Source organism: Taudactylus pleione, unplaced genomic scaffold (assembly GCF_031769625.1).
Source record: "Taudactylus pleione unplaced genomic scaffold, aTauple2 ptg000454l, whole genome shotgun sequence".
Taxonomy (NCBI): Eukaryota; Metazoa; Chordata; class Amphibia; order Anura; family Myobatrachidae; genus Taudactylus; species Taudactylus pleione.
In genome coordinates this window covers 624,745-640,586 of record NW_028284856.1, presented here as the reverse complement: position 1 = coordinate 640,586, position 15,842 = coordinate 624,745, and the positions used below count along the sequence as shown (strand labels likewise).

The following is a 15,842-nucleotide window of genomic DNA, read 5'->3' as shown; positions in this document are numbered from 1 at the left end:
CAAGCGTAAATGCAAACCAATTGCTGTGCGTGCGCAGTACAGCTTTCACGCCTGTGCAATGGCTATAAATCGCTCAATCTGAGTAAATATGGGCATAGAGTAAGTCTCTGAATCAGGCCCACAGTGTACTCTTAAGCATGCTCCCTGGTGTCCTCCAATCCAGCTCTCAGTCCATGGGAAGGACAACAGAGACATTATGGAGCTGTTGTGTGGAAATTAGGGAGGAGAGTAAAGATCTGCTGCTCATAAACGTGTTCTTTCATATATGTGTTATTAAATGTTTGCATTCTTGCTATGCTCCTTTATTTTACATTGACTGATATACAATAATCTTTAGCTTGGTTATTGCTGCTCTCCTATGTGCTTAGCAACACAGGGAACGTCTGCGTATGTAGCGAAGGTCCTTCAGCATTCCAAGCGGTCTCATATTAACTATATAAATCTTCTTTACCCCTTTCACAAATCGAAATGTACTTTGCACAGCCTATAAATTATTTGCTGGTGAGCTTTTGTCCGATGAAGAACTTCTAGGACTGCAAGGTATTGATATAACAAAGTATGGGCATACTGTATACCGGTACGTTGTGGTGTGAGCTTGGTGTACATTGATTGGGTGTAGTGTTGCATTTTCTAATATTAAATTGTGAACATAACATGTTAGGAGTGTGAAACTAACTTATAATATTCTACGTTTACATACTGATGCTTTAAGGAATGGAGTTTTTTTTGTGGTCAAGCATGTTTAAAATAAGCCCTGTCTGCTAATTTCCTAAGCAGTGTTTTCACTTACATTAGAGTTTATCATCAAATCACATTTAAATCATTCCTGTAGGATTAGTGCATTATATTATATTAGTGAAGTCTTTCTTTCATTTTAATATGTGATCCTTCTAGAAGCCCATAGTAAAATTTGTATGTGTGAGCTGAAGCTTTCTAAGCATGCACCCAAGTGTGATGTCACATGGTTATAAAACAGGCAACGTTTTCTGGTGTAAAGGGGCCTATCTACTAGGCAACCTGAACATCTAGCGTTCAGACCTTCAGGTCGCCGAGGTGTGGGCACCGCACTGAACGGCGTTCACTGAACGTCATTCAGTGCAGGAGCCCGACCTCCTATCTCTGAACATGCCGAACCTGACAAGCGTCGTCAGGTTGACGGGCATGTTCAGTAGATAGTCTGGGTCGGCAAGGACCCAGCGTGCACATGCTTCACTGGTCCTTGCCGGCTATCCATTAACCGACTTTGTGAACAATGTGACCAAAACTTCCATGCTGCAGGAGATATTGAGGTACTCCCTCACATGTGCTGATGCAGCATATTTTCATAGAGTCAGCATGTTATCACCTGACTGCAAGTATTTCTGGGTTTTCAAATTAACTTTTGGTGCCTTTTATGGCTATTAAGGCAGTATTGTATGAATTTGTTTTTATCCTTTGAAATATTTACTTATAGATTTCAGATTACTTCAGAAATTATTTTAATCTTACCATGTTGTATACTAGATGTTTCTAGTAGATTTGTATCTTTTATTTTAGCATTAGAATGTGATAATTCAGTTGCATAGTAAAATTATAGCAAACCCAAGATTGGGATTCAGTATCCTAGATAGTCGTGGTCAAATCTTGCTGAAGAAACAAACAAAATAAAACACCCTAGATAACTCATAAGCCTTGCCTGGATCTAGTGTATCCGTAGATTCAAAAAGTCTTATGCCTTTGCACGTCCTTTTTAAATCCTTTTGATATACCAGGTATCCAGACTTTACAAAACGAACATTTTGTGATATATTTCAAAATACAGGTTTAGTCTCCCATATCCAAATATTCCAAAGTACGGAATATTCAGAAAGACGGAATTTTTTGAGGGCGACTGAGATAGTGACACCTTTGCTGTTTGATTGTTCATTGTAAACTTTGTTTAGTGCACACAATTATTAAAAATGTTGTATAACATCATCTTCAGGCTTATGATCCACAATTAGGGCGCGCCTATATAATTATAAAGTCATAAAGAAGTATCCTAAGTTACTATAAAATAATACTACGCTGCACCACAAAAAAGCAAGTATGGATTGCTATATATATATATATATATATATATATATATAGCAATCTGTGTATAAGGTGCATATAAAACATAAATTAATTGTGTGTATGTAAACAAACTTTGATGCACAAAATTAATAAAAATATTGTATAAAATTACCATATGTGTATATGGTGTATATGAAACAAAAATGCATTCTGTGTTTAGATTTGGGTCCCATTTCCAAGATATCTCATTATGGTATGAAAATATTCCAATATACGGAAAAATCTGATGTCCAAAATACTTCTGGTCCCAAGCATTTTGGATATGGGAGACCCAAAATGTATATATAATTTGAGAGATACTATATGGAACAAAGCTTTTCTGAGCACACTACCATATTTATCTGAAATACCACCCACATTAGTGCAAATCATTTCTGTTATCACAAAAGTATTGTTTTTCACTAGATATTTATTATTTAGCCCTGTGCTGGCTGCACTCGAATACATTCTGAATTCCCAAGTAAGCTAGAGACGTTGTAATAAGCAAAGAGGGCATTTGTCTGGACTGGACCTACCATAACAGAGGGATCGCTTTTCAGGTCCCTGGATTACTTGGAGTGTTTTTTTTTTTTCAAAAAGGTGATCTCCTCTTAAGTCGTTGCTAGACCAAAATGATCCTAATGTATCCTTGGCCAAATAACAAAAAAAATATTAAATGTAATTTAATAATTTTACAACATTCTTACATCCTGTCTCTAGCTCAAACTGTTACAAATTCTCAAATCCTTCATTTTTCAAACTCTACAAATATGAAGGAAACCCTCACAATTTAATTGGTAGCAATGTAAACAAACACAAAATGTATATATTATGTATTGAATTGATGTCTTTAGAAAACTAAATGTGCGTTAGTTTTTGGATATGGCTGTTTTTTTGTGTTTAGTAAGTTTGTATGGATGTGATATTTTACATGAGCTTAATGACGTCTTAAAATGGTCCTGCAGTCAGCTGAAATTAAGCTTGGTTATTTTCTATTGACTAACATTAGTAATACAATCTGTGTCATGTATGCGAGTAGTTGTATAAACAAATGTTTGCAATGATGTGATTTACAGTTTAGATTTAGATAGTTCCCTTATGTACACTGATATGCAAAATGAAGGTGGGGACATTCATTACACAGTTTTTGTACTATTATGAGTATGATGAATAAGTCTTCCCTATTTAATGTAATTCAATTTACTATTGCTGTCTAATGTACACATATTGGTGTTATGAATATATATATATATATATATATATATATATAAAAGGGTGACTTAGAAGCGCTGCAAGCGTAGTGAGGGAGAGCAGCTCAAGATCAGAAAAAAGGTGTACCCACACCTAGAACTATGGATAAGAAATCCGTGTATCTAATCTCAAGCACTACCCTTAATTCAGTGTCTCCTTATTTTGATGGTATGACACCATATACACAGATAGGTAAAATGCATAAATTTAATAGCGTTTCAACAGACTAAATAACAATATTAAAAGATAAGTAGTAATCCACAATTTTGATATTCAGATAGCAGCAATGGATCCATAATGAATAAATGTATAAAAACATAAACATTCATAATAGCAGCAGAATATTTTTAAGTAAATATAATAAATAGTCGGATGGTTGCTTTACCAGATCCAAGAGGTAAGTGTGCGATGTAAGTGCGGTATGAAGATTAATCCGGAATCCTCCTCTACCTTACTGCAACGTCACTCTGTTCTGGATACAGTCGTCTAGCGCCTCCTCTCCTGCCAACGCGTTTCGGGACCACCTGTCCCTTTATCATGGCATTGAAATGCGTTGGAAGGAGAGGAGGTGCTAGACGACTGTATCCAGAACAGAGTGACGTGGCAGTAAGGTAGAGGAGGATTCTGGATTAATCTTCATACCGCACTTACATTAGCGCATAAACCAATATTTACAAAGAACAGCAACTTTTTTTTATAATAGGCTATATCTCAAAATGAAAATGTCTAAAATATATCCTAATTTATTGTGAAAACATAAATAGAATTGAAGTTTGCAGTGTACCAGCACACCATCACCTCCCCCCTTGCGTAGTCTCTCAGTCACACCATCACCCCCCCTGCATTGTCTGAACTTTGGACTGTGCTGCAGCCCCACCTCTGGAGCTACCACTGCTAGGAATGGATGACAACATTTGAAGCATGAGGAATTGATTTTTGGTTAGGCCAACATGTGTGAAAGCAATGGTTATATTTTTGATAACTTTCTGAAAATATCACACTGAGGACAATTTCCTGTCACTTTTGATCTTAATTTATTTATATGGCAGTGACGCACCTCTATTGTTTTAAACATTCATTTCCAATGTTGTCATTGTCAATCAAATTGGCCATAATGCATTGTAGTAAATTATTTTATATTAGCTTTTTGCCCCCAATATTTCCAGAAATACTGTATGTAGGATGTAAGATGTGTAATCTATGAGAAAGTATGGGGTAAGTTAGCACTGTAAAGATGTGTAATATATACCATTTTCATTCACTTTTCTAAGATGATACAATGACCGGTGATGGTGGAGAGTACCTGCGGCCTGAAGACTTGAAGGAACTGGGAGACGATTCTTTGCCAAGCAGTCAATTTCTGGATGGCATGACCTACCTGAGGTACAGCTTGGAGGGCGGACGCTCAGACAGGTATGCACTCACCGTCAAAATTGCTCTGGTAGAAAAATGAAATGAGGAAATTAATGTGTTGAGAAAATGTCCTTGAGGCAACAAGTTCTGTATTGACTAAAGATTGTTCTCAACCATCACTTTAGGAAGAGGTGGTGACATGGGTAGGACCCTACCTGCTGTTTTAACACTGTTAATCAAATTACATTTCTTTTCACTTCAGTGTGTTCTGTTAATATTTATTAACACAATGATTAAATCAGGATTACGTTTCTATAGTCAATGGGTCCATTCAAGCAAGTGTCATTGTTCAGATGCATTTTGCACCATGTATTGGCTGCGGAGTGCCTCGATATAAATCTGAACATTGTGCGCTGTGAATGGAGTCCCCTTTAAAAGGAAGTTTGCATATTTTTGACTATTGCCATATTGAGGTTTTCACAGCCACCAAGATGCTCTACCACTGACTATATACTTTCTAATATAGCTTTAAAATGTATGTAATGCATTGAGGAAGGAAATATAACTCTAAACATTTAACATAGCCAAGTGGCAGTGACAGTGTTGTCATAGCTGAGCTCTAAATGGATTATACTTATATGTAAGAGTCTTATATGTTTATGCATGAGCTCATTCTTACCTCCAGAGCACCGTGTGTTCCTGGTGCTTTGCCGCAATTAACTTTCAATTTTGCTAAATTGCTGTTTTAGATTCAGAGGCCATAACCGGCGCTTCTCTTTACAATGGAGACAAATTTGAGCAATTACATGTTGCTTCTATAAATAGTGTGTTGTGTTTCTATCAAACTGATGTAACAAACATGGAATAGACATTTCTAAGCAACCTACAGACTTTAATGTATAATCAGAGGTGCAAACTAGTGCCGCACGTGGAAGCAGAGGCAAAAAATAAATCAGATTATAAACTATTGGTTTGGTTTTAAGGACCAAGGATGAAACATTATGTTTTCATATTTATGTAGTAACTGTTTTATAAAGCAAATTGTGTTTTAGGTTAGGGGCCCTTTAAAGGATTAAAAAGTAGGACATTTTGTAGATATTTAAGAATGTTGCAATAAAGATGAGGAGTGTGAACATGAATAGAATCCACAGTTTTATAACACCAAACACTAAGGCCATGTACACATCAGAACGACATAGACAAGACGTGACGGTCGTTCCAATTTCCCTTCATCTCAGAACACACAATATAGAGCATACACACTGTGCAATCTTCCGAATGACGGCACAATATATCATATTGGAGCAGTGTACCCAATTAATCTTTTCTCCTTTACAGACTATGTAATCATTGTGTATAGATCACTGGCAGGTCAGGTGATCTCTTCAGAGGAAAGATTGGACCAATATATCTTGAGGTCTTCCGGTTGAGCGTACACACTACATGATGTGCACCACATCAGGGCCGCAACTAGGGGGGGGGCTGAGGGGTCATGTGAACCGGGCGCCATCCTCCAGCGGCCCCGGCCACACACTTCTCTGTGCCGGAGGTCTGCAGATAGAGGCCTCCGGCAGCGGTGCGCGCCGGACACTGAAAATCGGCAGAAGATCCCGCCCTCCCTCCTCCCCTCGGAAGTTAGGGTAAGAGCTCAGGGGGGAGGAGGGGGGCGGAGAGGGGCGGCAGTGCTGCACAGGGCGCACTGCCGTCTAGCTACGGCGCTGACCATATCGTTCACAACATCTTCCCATCTGATGTGCAGCACACTCAGTGGGGAAGATGTATTAAGCTCTGGGAAGTGATAAAGTGGAGAGTGATAAACAACCGACCAATCAGCTCCTAACTGTCATTTTTCAAACACAGCCTGTAACATGACAGTTAGGGGCTGAGTGGCTGGTCGTTTATCACTCTCCACTTTATCATGTTCCAGATCTTAGTACATCTGACTATGCGATGTGAACAATGTCATTCCAATTTGCCTCAAAACTACATATTGTCCAATATATCGCCTAATGTGTACGCAGCCTAAATCCAACAGCAACAAAACAGCCATCCCACATCCAAATGGTGCATTACTAACCACATGAAGTTATTTCTCATAAATGTTCTTTTTTTCTTCTAACTAATACAGCATTTGCCATTCACTTCTTAACAGTTTCTGTCATTCATTTCTTTCCTTTGTTTTTCTTTCCTTCATTTTGTGGATGTTTTCCAGTAGCACTATGCCTAGGTACGTATGGCATTGCATGATACCTCTATATTCTCCATCTGCTCAGCCTCTACCATACTATAGATCTTAGGTGTTCATCCATCAATGCTTTCCATGTCCCTCACTTTATTTCTTCTGTGTTGTACATTAACGCGATTGGTGTTGTAGAAAAAATACAGATTTGAAAACTTAAGAGACATATTTACTAAAGTGTGTTTTTAGAAATGGAGATGTTGCCCTTAGCAACCATTCAGATTTTATTTATCATTCATCTAGTACCTTCTAGAAGAGGAATGGGATTGAAATACCGGTGACTGTTTAGCCGCCGGTTCAAATCCCGACAGCTGATGCCCAACAGTAGCAGGTAAGTACCCCAACCTCCCCTGTTCCCCTCCTAACCCTCCCTTAGTGGTGCCTAACCACAACCTCCCCCCTAAGTGCCTAACTGTAACCCCCCCTTACCGCTCCCTAAACCTAACCCTCCAGGGGTAGTGCTTAACCCTAACCTCTCCCGGGGGGTGCCTTATCTTCCCCCCTAGGGGTGCCTAACCCTAATCTCCTCCCCCCAAACCTAACCCAAACCCAACAAGACTCCCTAATCCTAACCTTCCCCCCCGGGGCTAACGCTATGGGCGCCCCGGATTTACCTTAATTCATGATGGCATCCTCAGCGTTCCGGCATCGGGATTATGATAGGCGTCAGTATTTGGACGCCTATCATATATCGGGATTGTGACTGCCGCCGGTCATATGACTACAATTTAGTAGCTAAAGTCATATGACTACATCGCTCTAGAACAGGGGTCTTCAACCTTGACCCTCCAGCTGCTGTGGAACTACACATCCCAGCATGCACTGCCATAGTTTTAGCATGCTGTTATATCAAAAAGGTGGCAGTGCATGTTGGGATGTGTAGTTCCACAGCAGCTGGAGGGTAAAGGTTGAAGACCCCTGCTCTAGAAGATAGTAGCTATGGGCAACTTCTCCACTTCTAAAAACCTGCACTTTAGTAAATATACCCCTAAGAATGACATCTATATAAATAGCACCTGATATAGTGACATATAAAACTACATTTTTGGTGGGGGGAATGGTACTTGGCATTTAAAGAATTTTATAGGGTCATTTGATGAAACAGTGATAATGTCTAATTTAGTCATGTTAGACAGAAATCGCGATTATCACTGCTTTGTGCAATTCAAGAAAAGGGTTACCTTACATAAATCAATATTTCAGCAATTCATAAAACGGTAAAAAACTATTCTTATCTCAGTATTTGTTGATAAAATACCGCCATCTCAGTGATCTAGCCACTGGAGAGGCGATAAATGTTCCCCCTCCCTCAGCAAATGAGCATTGCCTAAGCAAATGAGCATTGAGATGTTACAATGTTTCTGTAATGCCTTTCACTGGATAATTACTCTTCCAGCGCGTGAGCCTCTTATGCTGGCTATACACTACTAGACCAACTATCATCCAACCATCCAACTAGTTGGTTAATTGGAATGAAAATCTCGTAATGTATGGGAGCAAGTGACAATCAGCAATTTGCTCCCAAACACCAGAAAACAGACTAAAATGGTTGTTCAGACATGTTGGTTATAGCTGTTTGATAAAAACAACTTGTCTGAATGACAGTTTTTGCCAATTTTTGGGGGTTTGGGAGCAAATTGCTGATTGTCATTTGCTCCCATGCATTACCAGATTTTCATTCCAACCAACCAACTAGTTGGATGGTTGGATAATAGTTGGTCTAATGTATGACCAGCTTTAGACCCTGGTAGAGCACCCAACATTGCAGAACTGGTAAGTCTTATTGAATTGCAGTGATACAAATTGTGTCTTAGCACTTCAAAATGATGATACTTTATAGACTCCATATGCAAGAATAAATATTAGGAAAACACTAATAAAACACTTTTAGACATGATTAGTCACAGAGTTGCCTGGTCACATGACAGGAGTACATTGGTTAAATAGTTAGATTTTTTTCTCTGGTGCTCTTTTGCTAATAATTGACCCTTTTATAAAAATAAATATCATTCATGTATACATGTTTTAATTTTGGATTGTATTTGTCATAATGTTCTGCTTAGCTTGATAGGGATAAACATATTAATGTGATCCTTTTAGTATTTCGCAATTTCTGTGACGTATAATGTTGTCTATGTGTGTTTCCAATCTAGCGCCCTGCTTATGTACGATGCAGTGTGTGCTCTGCTTTCACTTTATTTATATCAGCATCATACAGGGGAGTTTATTCCACAGCGCATGAAGCTGATTACATATCAGCACAAACGGTATCTTCCAGGGGATGTACTGCATGTCATTACATGTGGTCTGACATGTTTCATTAATATTTCCTTTTATGCAGTTAATAAAACATTCCAGAATCCAGATAATGTTTTAAATGTATTTCCAGTAACATGATTTTTACAGTTTATCCACCTTAATAGACCACAAACCAAATTTGTACAAAATAAAATTATTCTGATACAATGTACATAGCCTACATTACTGTACATTATGTTGTTTTGTGTTTAATTCAAGCATTAAAAAAACATTCTAGTGTGGTCTTGCAGAGGCTCAATCATCTCCCCTGGAAGCTGCACCAAATGCTAATAGCTAATTTTTTTCATTCTCCGGCTTATCCTTCCATCTCACCTTCCCAAACCCCAACACTACTGGTGATATATATGTGTCAACCGACCAGCCTGCGATCCTTCAGTTCAGACAGGTCCCACATGATGAATCACCCGTCTTACCCCAGGGGCAGTGCCTTGATAGACGACACTGTTATCATACCTCATGACCAGGTGGGTAATTCTGTGATTTTTCTATTTATTCAAATTAATTAAACTAGTTAAATGTTCTGGTGCTATATATCTCTTATATGATATCCTGTCTATATGTAATGTCAAGGAGGAATAATCTCGTAGCTAAATAATTCATATTCAGATAGGTGCAAAATGAAAATATTTAATTGTTTTGTATAAATGTTTTTTGTTTTACACAATTATAATAGCATATCACAGAACTGCACCAAATGTGTTAGCAGTATTGTGGAATACCCTCTTAAATAGGAAAGTCTAGGTTTGGATGTTTATATTGTTTTTTCATAGGTAAGGAATTTAAAGTATAGTATTACTTATTTGTCCAATATTTTTAGTGCAGTAACCAACATATGAGAGATTAGATAAAAAACTATGGGGCAGATGTATTAACCGTCGAAGCGGCATATACACACCGGTTATTTGCGCTGTAACCGCTTCTCCCCCATGTATGATTGGGGTACTGAGCGGTAAATGACCGGGGCGCTGTGCGCCCCTGTCATTATCAGCGCTGCTATCTACAAGATAGCAGTCCCGATAGCCTGGGTAATGTATGAACGGTCAGTTCGCCTGACCGTTCCACCAGCTGCAGCTATCGATAGCTGCAGCTTGGCGATGCCCTATCCGCTCCGAGGGCTGCACAGGAGATCTTGCGATGCCTGCAAAGTCCTGCGCATGCTCAGTGGATCCAGACGGGAGTGAGACACAGCGCATCAGCAGTAGGCTGATGCGCTGTGGGCTCTAGCTGGGATCGCCAGACGGGGGGGTTATCACTCCCCCGCTCCAGTCAATGAGATAGTAATACATGTCATCAGTAGTGCTTCACGCTTCGCCTCGGTAAACAGGCGAAGCAGGAAGCGTTTTTGCGGGACAATAAGTGCCGCTATAATACATTTACCCCAATATATCCTATTTAGTTTTAATGACTTTATTGGAAGTTTTCTTAGTATGGCAAAGCAAGAGTACACTGTCACCATCTGCACACTATGGGGCTTATGTAATAGCCTGCGAGATGCACGCCCTGGCAAGATGCAGGCAAGTCTGCTCGTATTTTAAAGGGATCTAGCTACGATCCCGGCAGTTGGGATGCCGGCGCTCAGAATACCGACAGCAGTTGGAATCCCAGCTCCAGAATCCTGACCACCGGCATACCAATGGTAAGTATTAGGGTTAGGAGGAGGGTTTGGTTTATGCACTAAGGGGAGATTTGGGATTTAGACTGCGGGAGGGAGGGTTAGGGTTTAGAGTTAGGACACTTATCTGCTTGAATCGGGATTTTGACAGTCGGCATCCCAACCGCCGGGATCCCGTACCCAACCAATTTTAAAAGCACCACTAATTTAAAAGGCAAAACCAACTTGGTGTTGCCTTTTAAATGATTGCTTCTTTAAAAACATGAGCAGACCTACCAGAATCTCCAGACACTGCATCTTGCATGCTATTACATGTGAGAGTCATGCAACTTGGTAGTGCCGAGCGTCTTTTCATGTGGCTTTTTAGCTTCAATGTGTCTTATTAGTAAAGTGACGTGAAAGAAAAAGCGTTTCACATGCAGATACACCCGCAGTTGTTATTAAGTTATTAAGACAGCTGCTGAATACTATAACTGTCTTTGATTAAATATCTCAAGGGAACCTTTTGAGTTGCATGGGCATTACTGTAGTCATGTGCCAGATCACAGTAGCCAAGTGCCCGGTATTTTGTCTATGGTATCATGTCTACAGGGCACTTTCCCCTCATTTTTACAGAAGTTGTAGTAGCCGCTATCTCCACCAGTGAGGCCACAGAGTTCCCAAGAGGAGGAACAGAGGGCCTGATTCAGAGCCGGACGCTCTGACCAGAGTGCTCGCTCTGAATCAGGGCCCTCCTACCTCAACTTGGAGCGGCCTTATGGACGCTCGCATAGCTGTGGGTTACCACCAACAGCTTATGCGAGCGTCCATGGTGATGGTCACGATGGTCAAGACCATTGCGACCATCGGGCTTGCGATGGAGACCCTGCGGTAGGGTCTCGCTGCTGCAAGCCCTGGAGTGATTTTGGCTCTATCAGAGCCAAAATCACTCCCACTGACATTACTAGTGATGTCAGTGGGGCCAGCTTCAGACGGTAGGCGTTCCCATGGGAACGCCTCCGTCTGGCAGCAACGCCCCCGGCACGCCCACCAAAGGGGGCGTGCTGTCAATCAACATCGACAGCACGCCCCCTTTGGTGCGAGACCCGGAGCGACAGCTTGGCTGACGCTGTCCGGGTCTCACGCATGCGCACGACGGAGCTCCCTCCGTCGTGCGCATGCGCATTTGGGTAACATCGACCCGCTTGCGAGCGTCCTGCGCTTGCGAGCGGGTCTGAATGAGACCCAGAGATCACAGTTGCAATGACCGTTGTATCCACTGGGTCCAGTGAGACTTTAAAGGGGTCAATGTACTAAGCCTTGGAAAGATATAAAGTGCATGTAGATAAAGTGCCAACCAATCAGCTCCTAACTGAAACTTTTCAAACACAGCCTGGAAAAATGACAGTTAAGAGCTGATTGGTTGGTACTTTATCGCCATCCACTTCGTCTCTCTCCAAGGCTTAGTATGGGTTGGGTACGGGATCCTGACAGTCAGGTTGCTGATGGTCAGAATACTGACAGAATTTTGTAAGTGTACTAACCCTTACCCTAACCTGCAGCCTAACCCTAACTCTCCGTTCCCACAGTCTAACCCTAACCCCCACCCCCTGCAGCCTAACCCTCCCTTCCTGCAGCCTAATCCTAACCCTCCCTTCTCGCAGCCTAATCCTAACCCTCCCTTCCCGCAGCCTAACCCTCCCTTCCCGCAGCCTAACCCTAACCCTCCCTTCCCGCAGCCTAATCCTAACCCTCCCCCTAGTGGCTAACCCTAATACTCAACGTCTGCATGTCAGCCGTCGGGATTCATACTGATGTTGGGATTCCGGCGCTGGGATTCTGACCGCCGGCTTCCTGAATGCCGGGATGCCAACTACATCTCCTTAGTACATAGACCATTTAATTCCATTAGATAGTTGCGTACCAAGGACAACCCTGTGTTTGGGGTGATGACAATCCTTGGCACTACTCTGTAATTTCCCACCCCCTTGGCTAATGTTTAATGGATTTGTATTTGTGAGCAGATTATTACGTAAAAGATAGGGCAGAGAGCTAATCTAATGCACAGCCATCGCTAACAAATCAAACATGTCTGCAATATTTGTTTTTGCCATTTATTATTTTGTTGAATTAATTGGTTTTGCCATATGCTTTTAAGCAGTGGTACAATAATTTGTGCATTTCCAACAAGATGTTCAGTACATCCTATGTCATAAATAGTCTTCTTCTGTCTTATTTTCTTTTCAGAGTTTGTTTATAAATTGCTTTTACTTTATTTTTTTAATCTCTCTTCAATTTCAATAGCAGCTGTAAAGCACCGTCATTCATAAATTGCCCTACATTAATTGTTTGCCTTTTAAACTATGTAGATTTCGTATTTGACAAAAACAGAGCAGAACTCTTATCGCCTCAGCTGGGGAACTGACAACCTAGACAACGTGGCACTTTCCTCTAGCCCAATCCATTCTGGGTGAGTATAAAATGAATGTACATGCTACCAGGGTCTGGCAGTCATTGACGTCAAATAGGTACAAAAACAGTGACAAATAGGTGACTGGACGACAGGTAACTCGTCAGTCTGTCTGTGGGAAAATAACTGGCACCTTGTGGCCATAGGCATGAGTGGTACACAGATCCTCTGGATTTTTTTTATTACTACTTATTTTTGATTAAGTAAAATATCCATCTATCGGGAACAAGGGTACTTTATTGGCATGTGACATGTTTAGTAGGTTATTGCTATCACTATAGACTCAAGTTGTTTTTAATCATTGCAATTTATTATCCTTGATAGTTTAGTTTTACTGTTTGTAAGCAATAAATATATTTCTAACATTAATCTATACCAATCTAGCAATTTAACATTATTGCTTGTTACTATTCTCCATCATTATGATGCTTCATGTGGCAGTTTATCATGAAGGTCTTTATAATAAAATGCAAATGCTATGTGGAGAAATTACTTTATACCTTCTACTTGTGGATTGTTCTTGTGCCTGAGCAGTGTCCTCTTGGCATCCCTGTGCCTGTGTGTTGACTAATAGAGGAGCCATGGCTGAGGGAGACCCATACTTCACTCATGCTCTGTTGACTTTCTCAATGTGATGTCACTAATATGAATGTCTAAATTAACAGTGGTGTTTCCTTATCGTGTTGCCTTTACAAGGTTCTGAACAGTAGCTACCATATGCACAATAGTAATTACTACACACAGTGCCCTATGCAAACATTCCCGTTCTGTACAAGAATCATTCATGTACAGTATGCTTCTTTTTTGCCAAATTAGGTGATACATAGTTTCGGGGGGACTCAATGCATATCCTAAGACTTTAGATATCTGCGATTATTTGCCTATACCCATTGAGTCTGGCAGGGTTAGTTGTGATATGTGTTGCACAGATGACTGAGTAAAAGAAAACCATGATTCTACTTTCAGCCATTCTATTTAATGTCTTACATATAGTATAGGAATGGCTTCAGTGCTTATGTTAAATGAACCCGGAGTTTCTGAGTACTGGAGATTTGCTATTGGAAAATATATGCATCCTATAGTTAACATCAACAGATTGTAAATCAAAAGATTGTAAATGTGCCAAGTATAGAAAACTATTGGTGGAGAAGAAAATATATTTTTGATTAGTATATTCTAGTTTCTAGATCTCAAAGTGTTCTGTCAGAATAGTACAGCTCAAAATAGGAAAGGATGCTACTTTTGTAACTGTATGTGCAACAAAGTTAAAGTTCAGATAAATTCAACTACAGAGTATATTTTCATTTGTGCTTAAAATGTAATAAACCATTATTTAAATTGATTCTACAACATATGGCTGTGTTAGTTGGAAATATTTGTCCTAGATAAATAGACTACCTTCTACATCAACCTGTGGATTTCCAGCTGTTTTTTTTTAACTACAAATCCCAGCATACCACATGCTAGTACACCACAGATTGCCTAAGCCTGTTGTACATTTTTTTTGTCCTGCAAATGATTTATGTACAGTATAAGTCTGTGTACTGTATGTATGTACAGTATTCTTTTTTTTCTATCCTAGACATATTTATAAGTATTAAGCTAAATCTCAACACTCATATACTACAACACCCTACACACTAGCTTACCTTAGCAGGCATTGGTATAATTTGTTGTTAGATGTTTTCAGGGCGTTCTACAGTTTTTTTGTACAGTACACAGTGTAGGTAAATGAATGTGTAGCGTAAAGTAGTTTAAAGGGAATGCCAAACTTATTTGTACTCATTAATTGATTCCTATCCAATTGTTTATATGATAATTACCAAATCATTGTTACTAAAAAGCAAGTAAAGCCATCATTTTAATCAATAATATTTGAAAGGTTGTGAATTACTGAGTTAAATAATGTACAAAAGATAAATCTTAAGTGTTTTTAAATAACAAAATAAGTCCAGCATACTCCCACTGAATTCTCTGCTGCAGGTTACCGTGTCAGAATGGAGGTGCTTCTCTATCTAAGCATGCAGCGTTTGAGTGACAGTTTTGTAAACTTGTTGTGCAGAAATGCACTATGTTTATTATTGGTGTCATAGATTTGGAGTGCCAGTGTTGTCAATTTTTGTTAAGCAGCAATCTTATAAAAGGCAAAACCAGTTTGAAAATGTAACCATTAGTGGAAATGTGCTATACTGTATAAATTGAAGTATAATGATGTGGCAGAACAATTCAAGACAAGTCAAAATAATTAGATATAGATAATATCTTTATATAAAACAATATATCATTTTTATTCACAAAAATTAAGCACATAATAATTAGCAATCAATTGTTAATGTAACAACTGGGTCTGATATATCAGCTCAGTCATGCATAGCTATTGGATTTCACTCCTTTAGATATAAAAAAAACCTGCAAAACAAGTATAATAATCTTTGATAGTGGACCAGGATGGAATTGAAATTAATATAGAGCTCTTGTTGCACTTAGACTGATATAGATAAAATGGCAAGTACGGCACTAATCGTGGTTAGTGAATGAAAAATGAG

General features: G+C 39.6%; 1 protein-coding gene across 14 annotated transcripts in view; it reads left to right on the top strand.

The window, feature by feature from the left end:
- Positions 1-15,842, top strand: part of ANK2 (ankyrin 2) — a 696,877-nt gene that overhangs the window by 562,026 nt on the left and 119,009 nt on the right. For 7 of the 14 annotated variants that reach the window (XM_088448313.1, XM_088448312.1, XM_088448310.1 and 4 more), the window contains 4 exons: positions 4,596-4,737; positions 6,890-6,904; positions 9,597-9,699; positions 13,196-13,296. In XM_088448313.1, the coding sequence (XP_088304439.1) occupies positions 4,596-4,737; positions 6,890-6,904; positions 9,597-9,699; positions 13,196-13,296 (361 nt within the window). Of the gene's footprint in view, positions 1-483; positions 541-4,595; positions 4,738-6,889; positions 6,905-9,596; positions 9,700-13,195; positions 13,297-15,842 lie in introns of all 14 variants that reach the window. The other 7 variants (XM_088448317.1, XM_088448311.1, XM_088448316.1 and 4 more) reach the window with 3 other exon arrangements.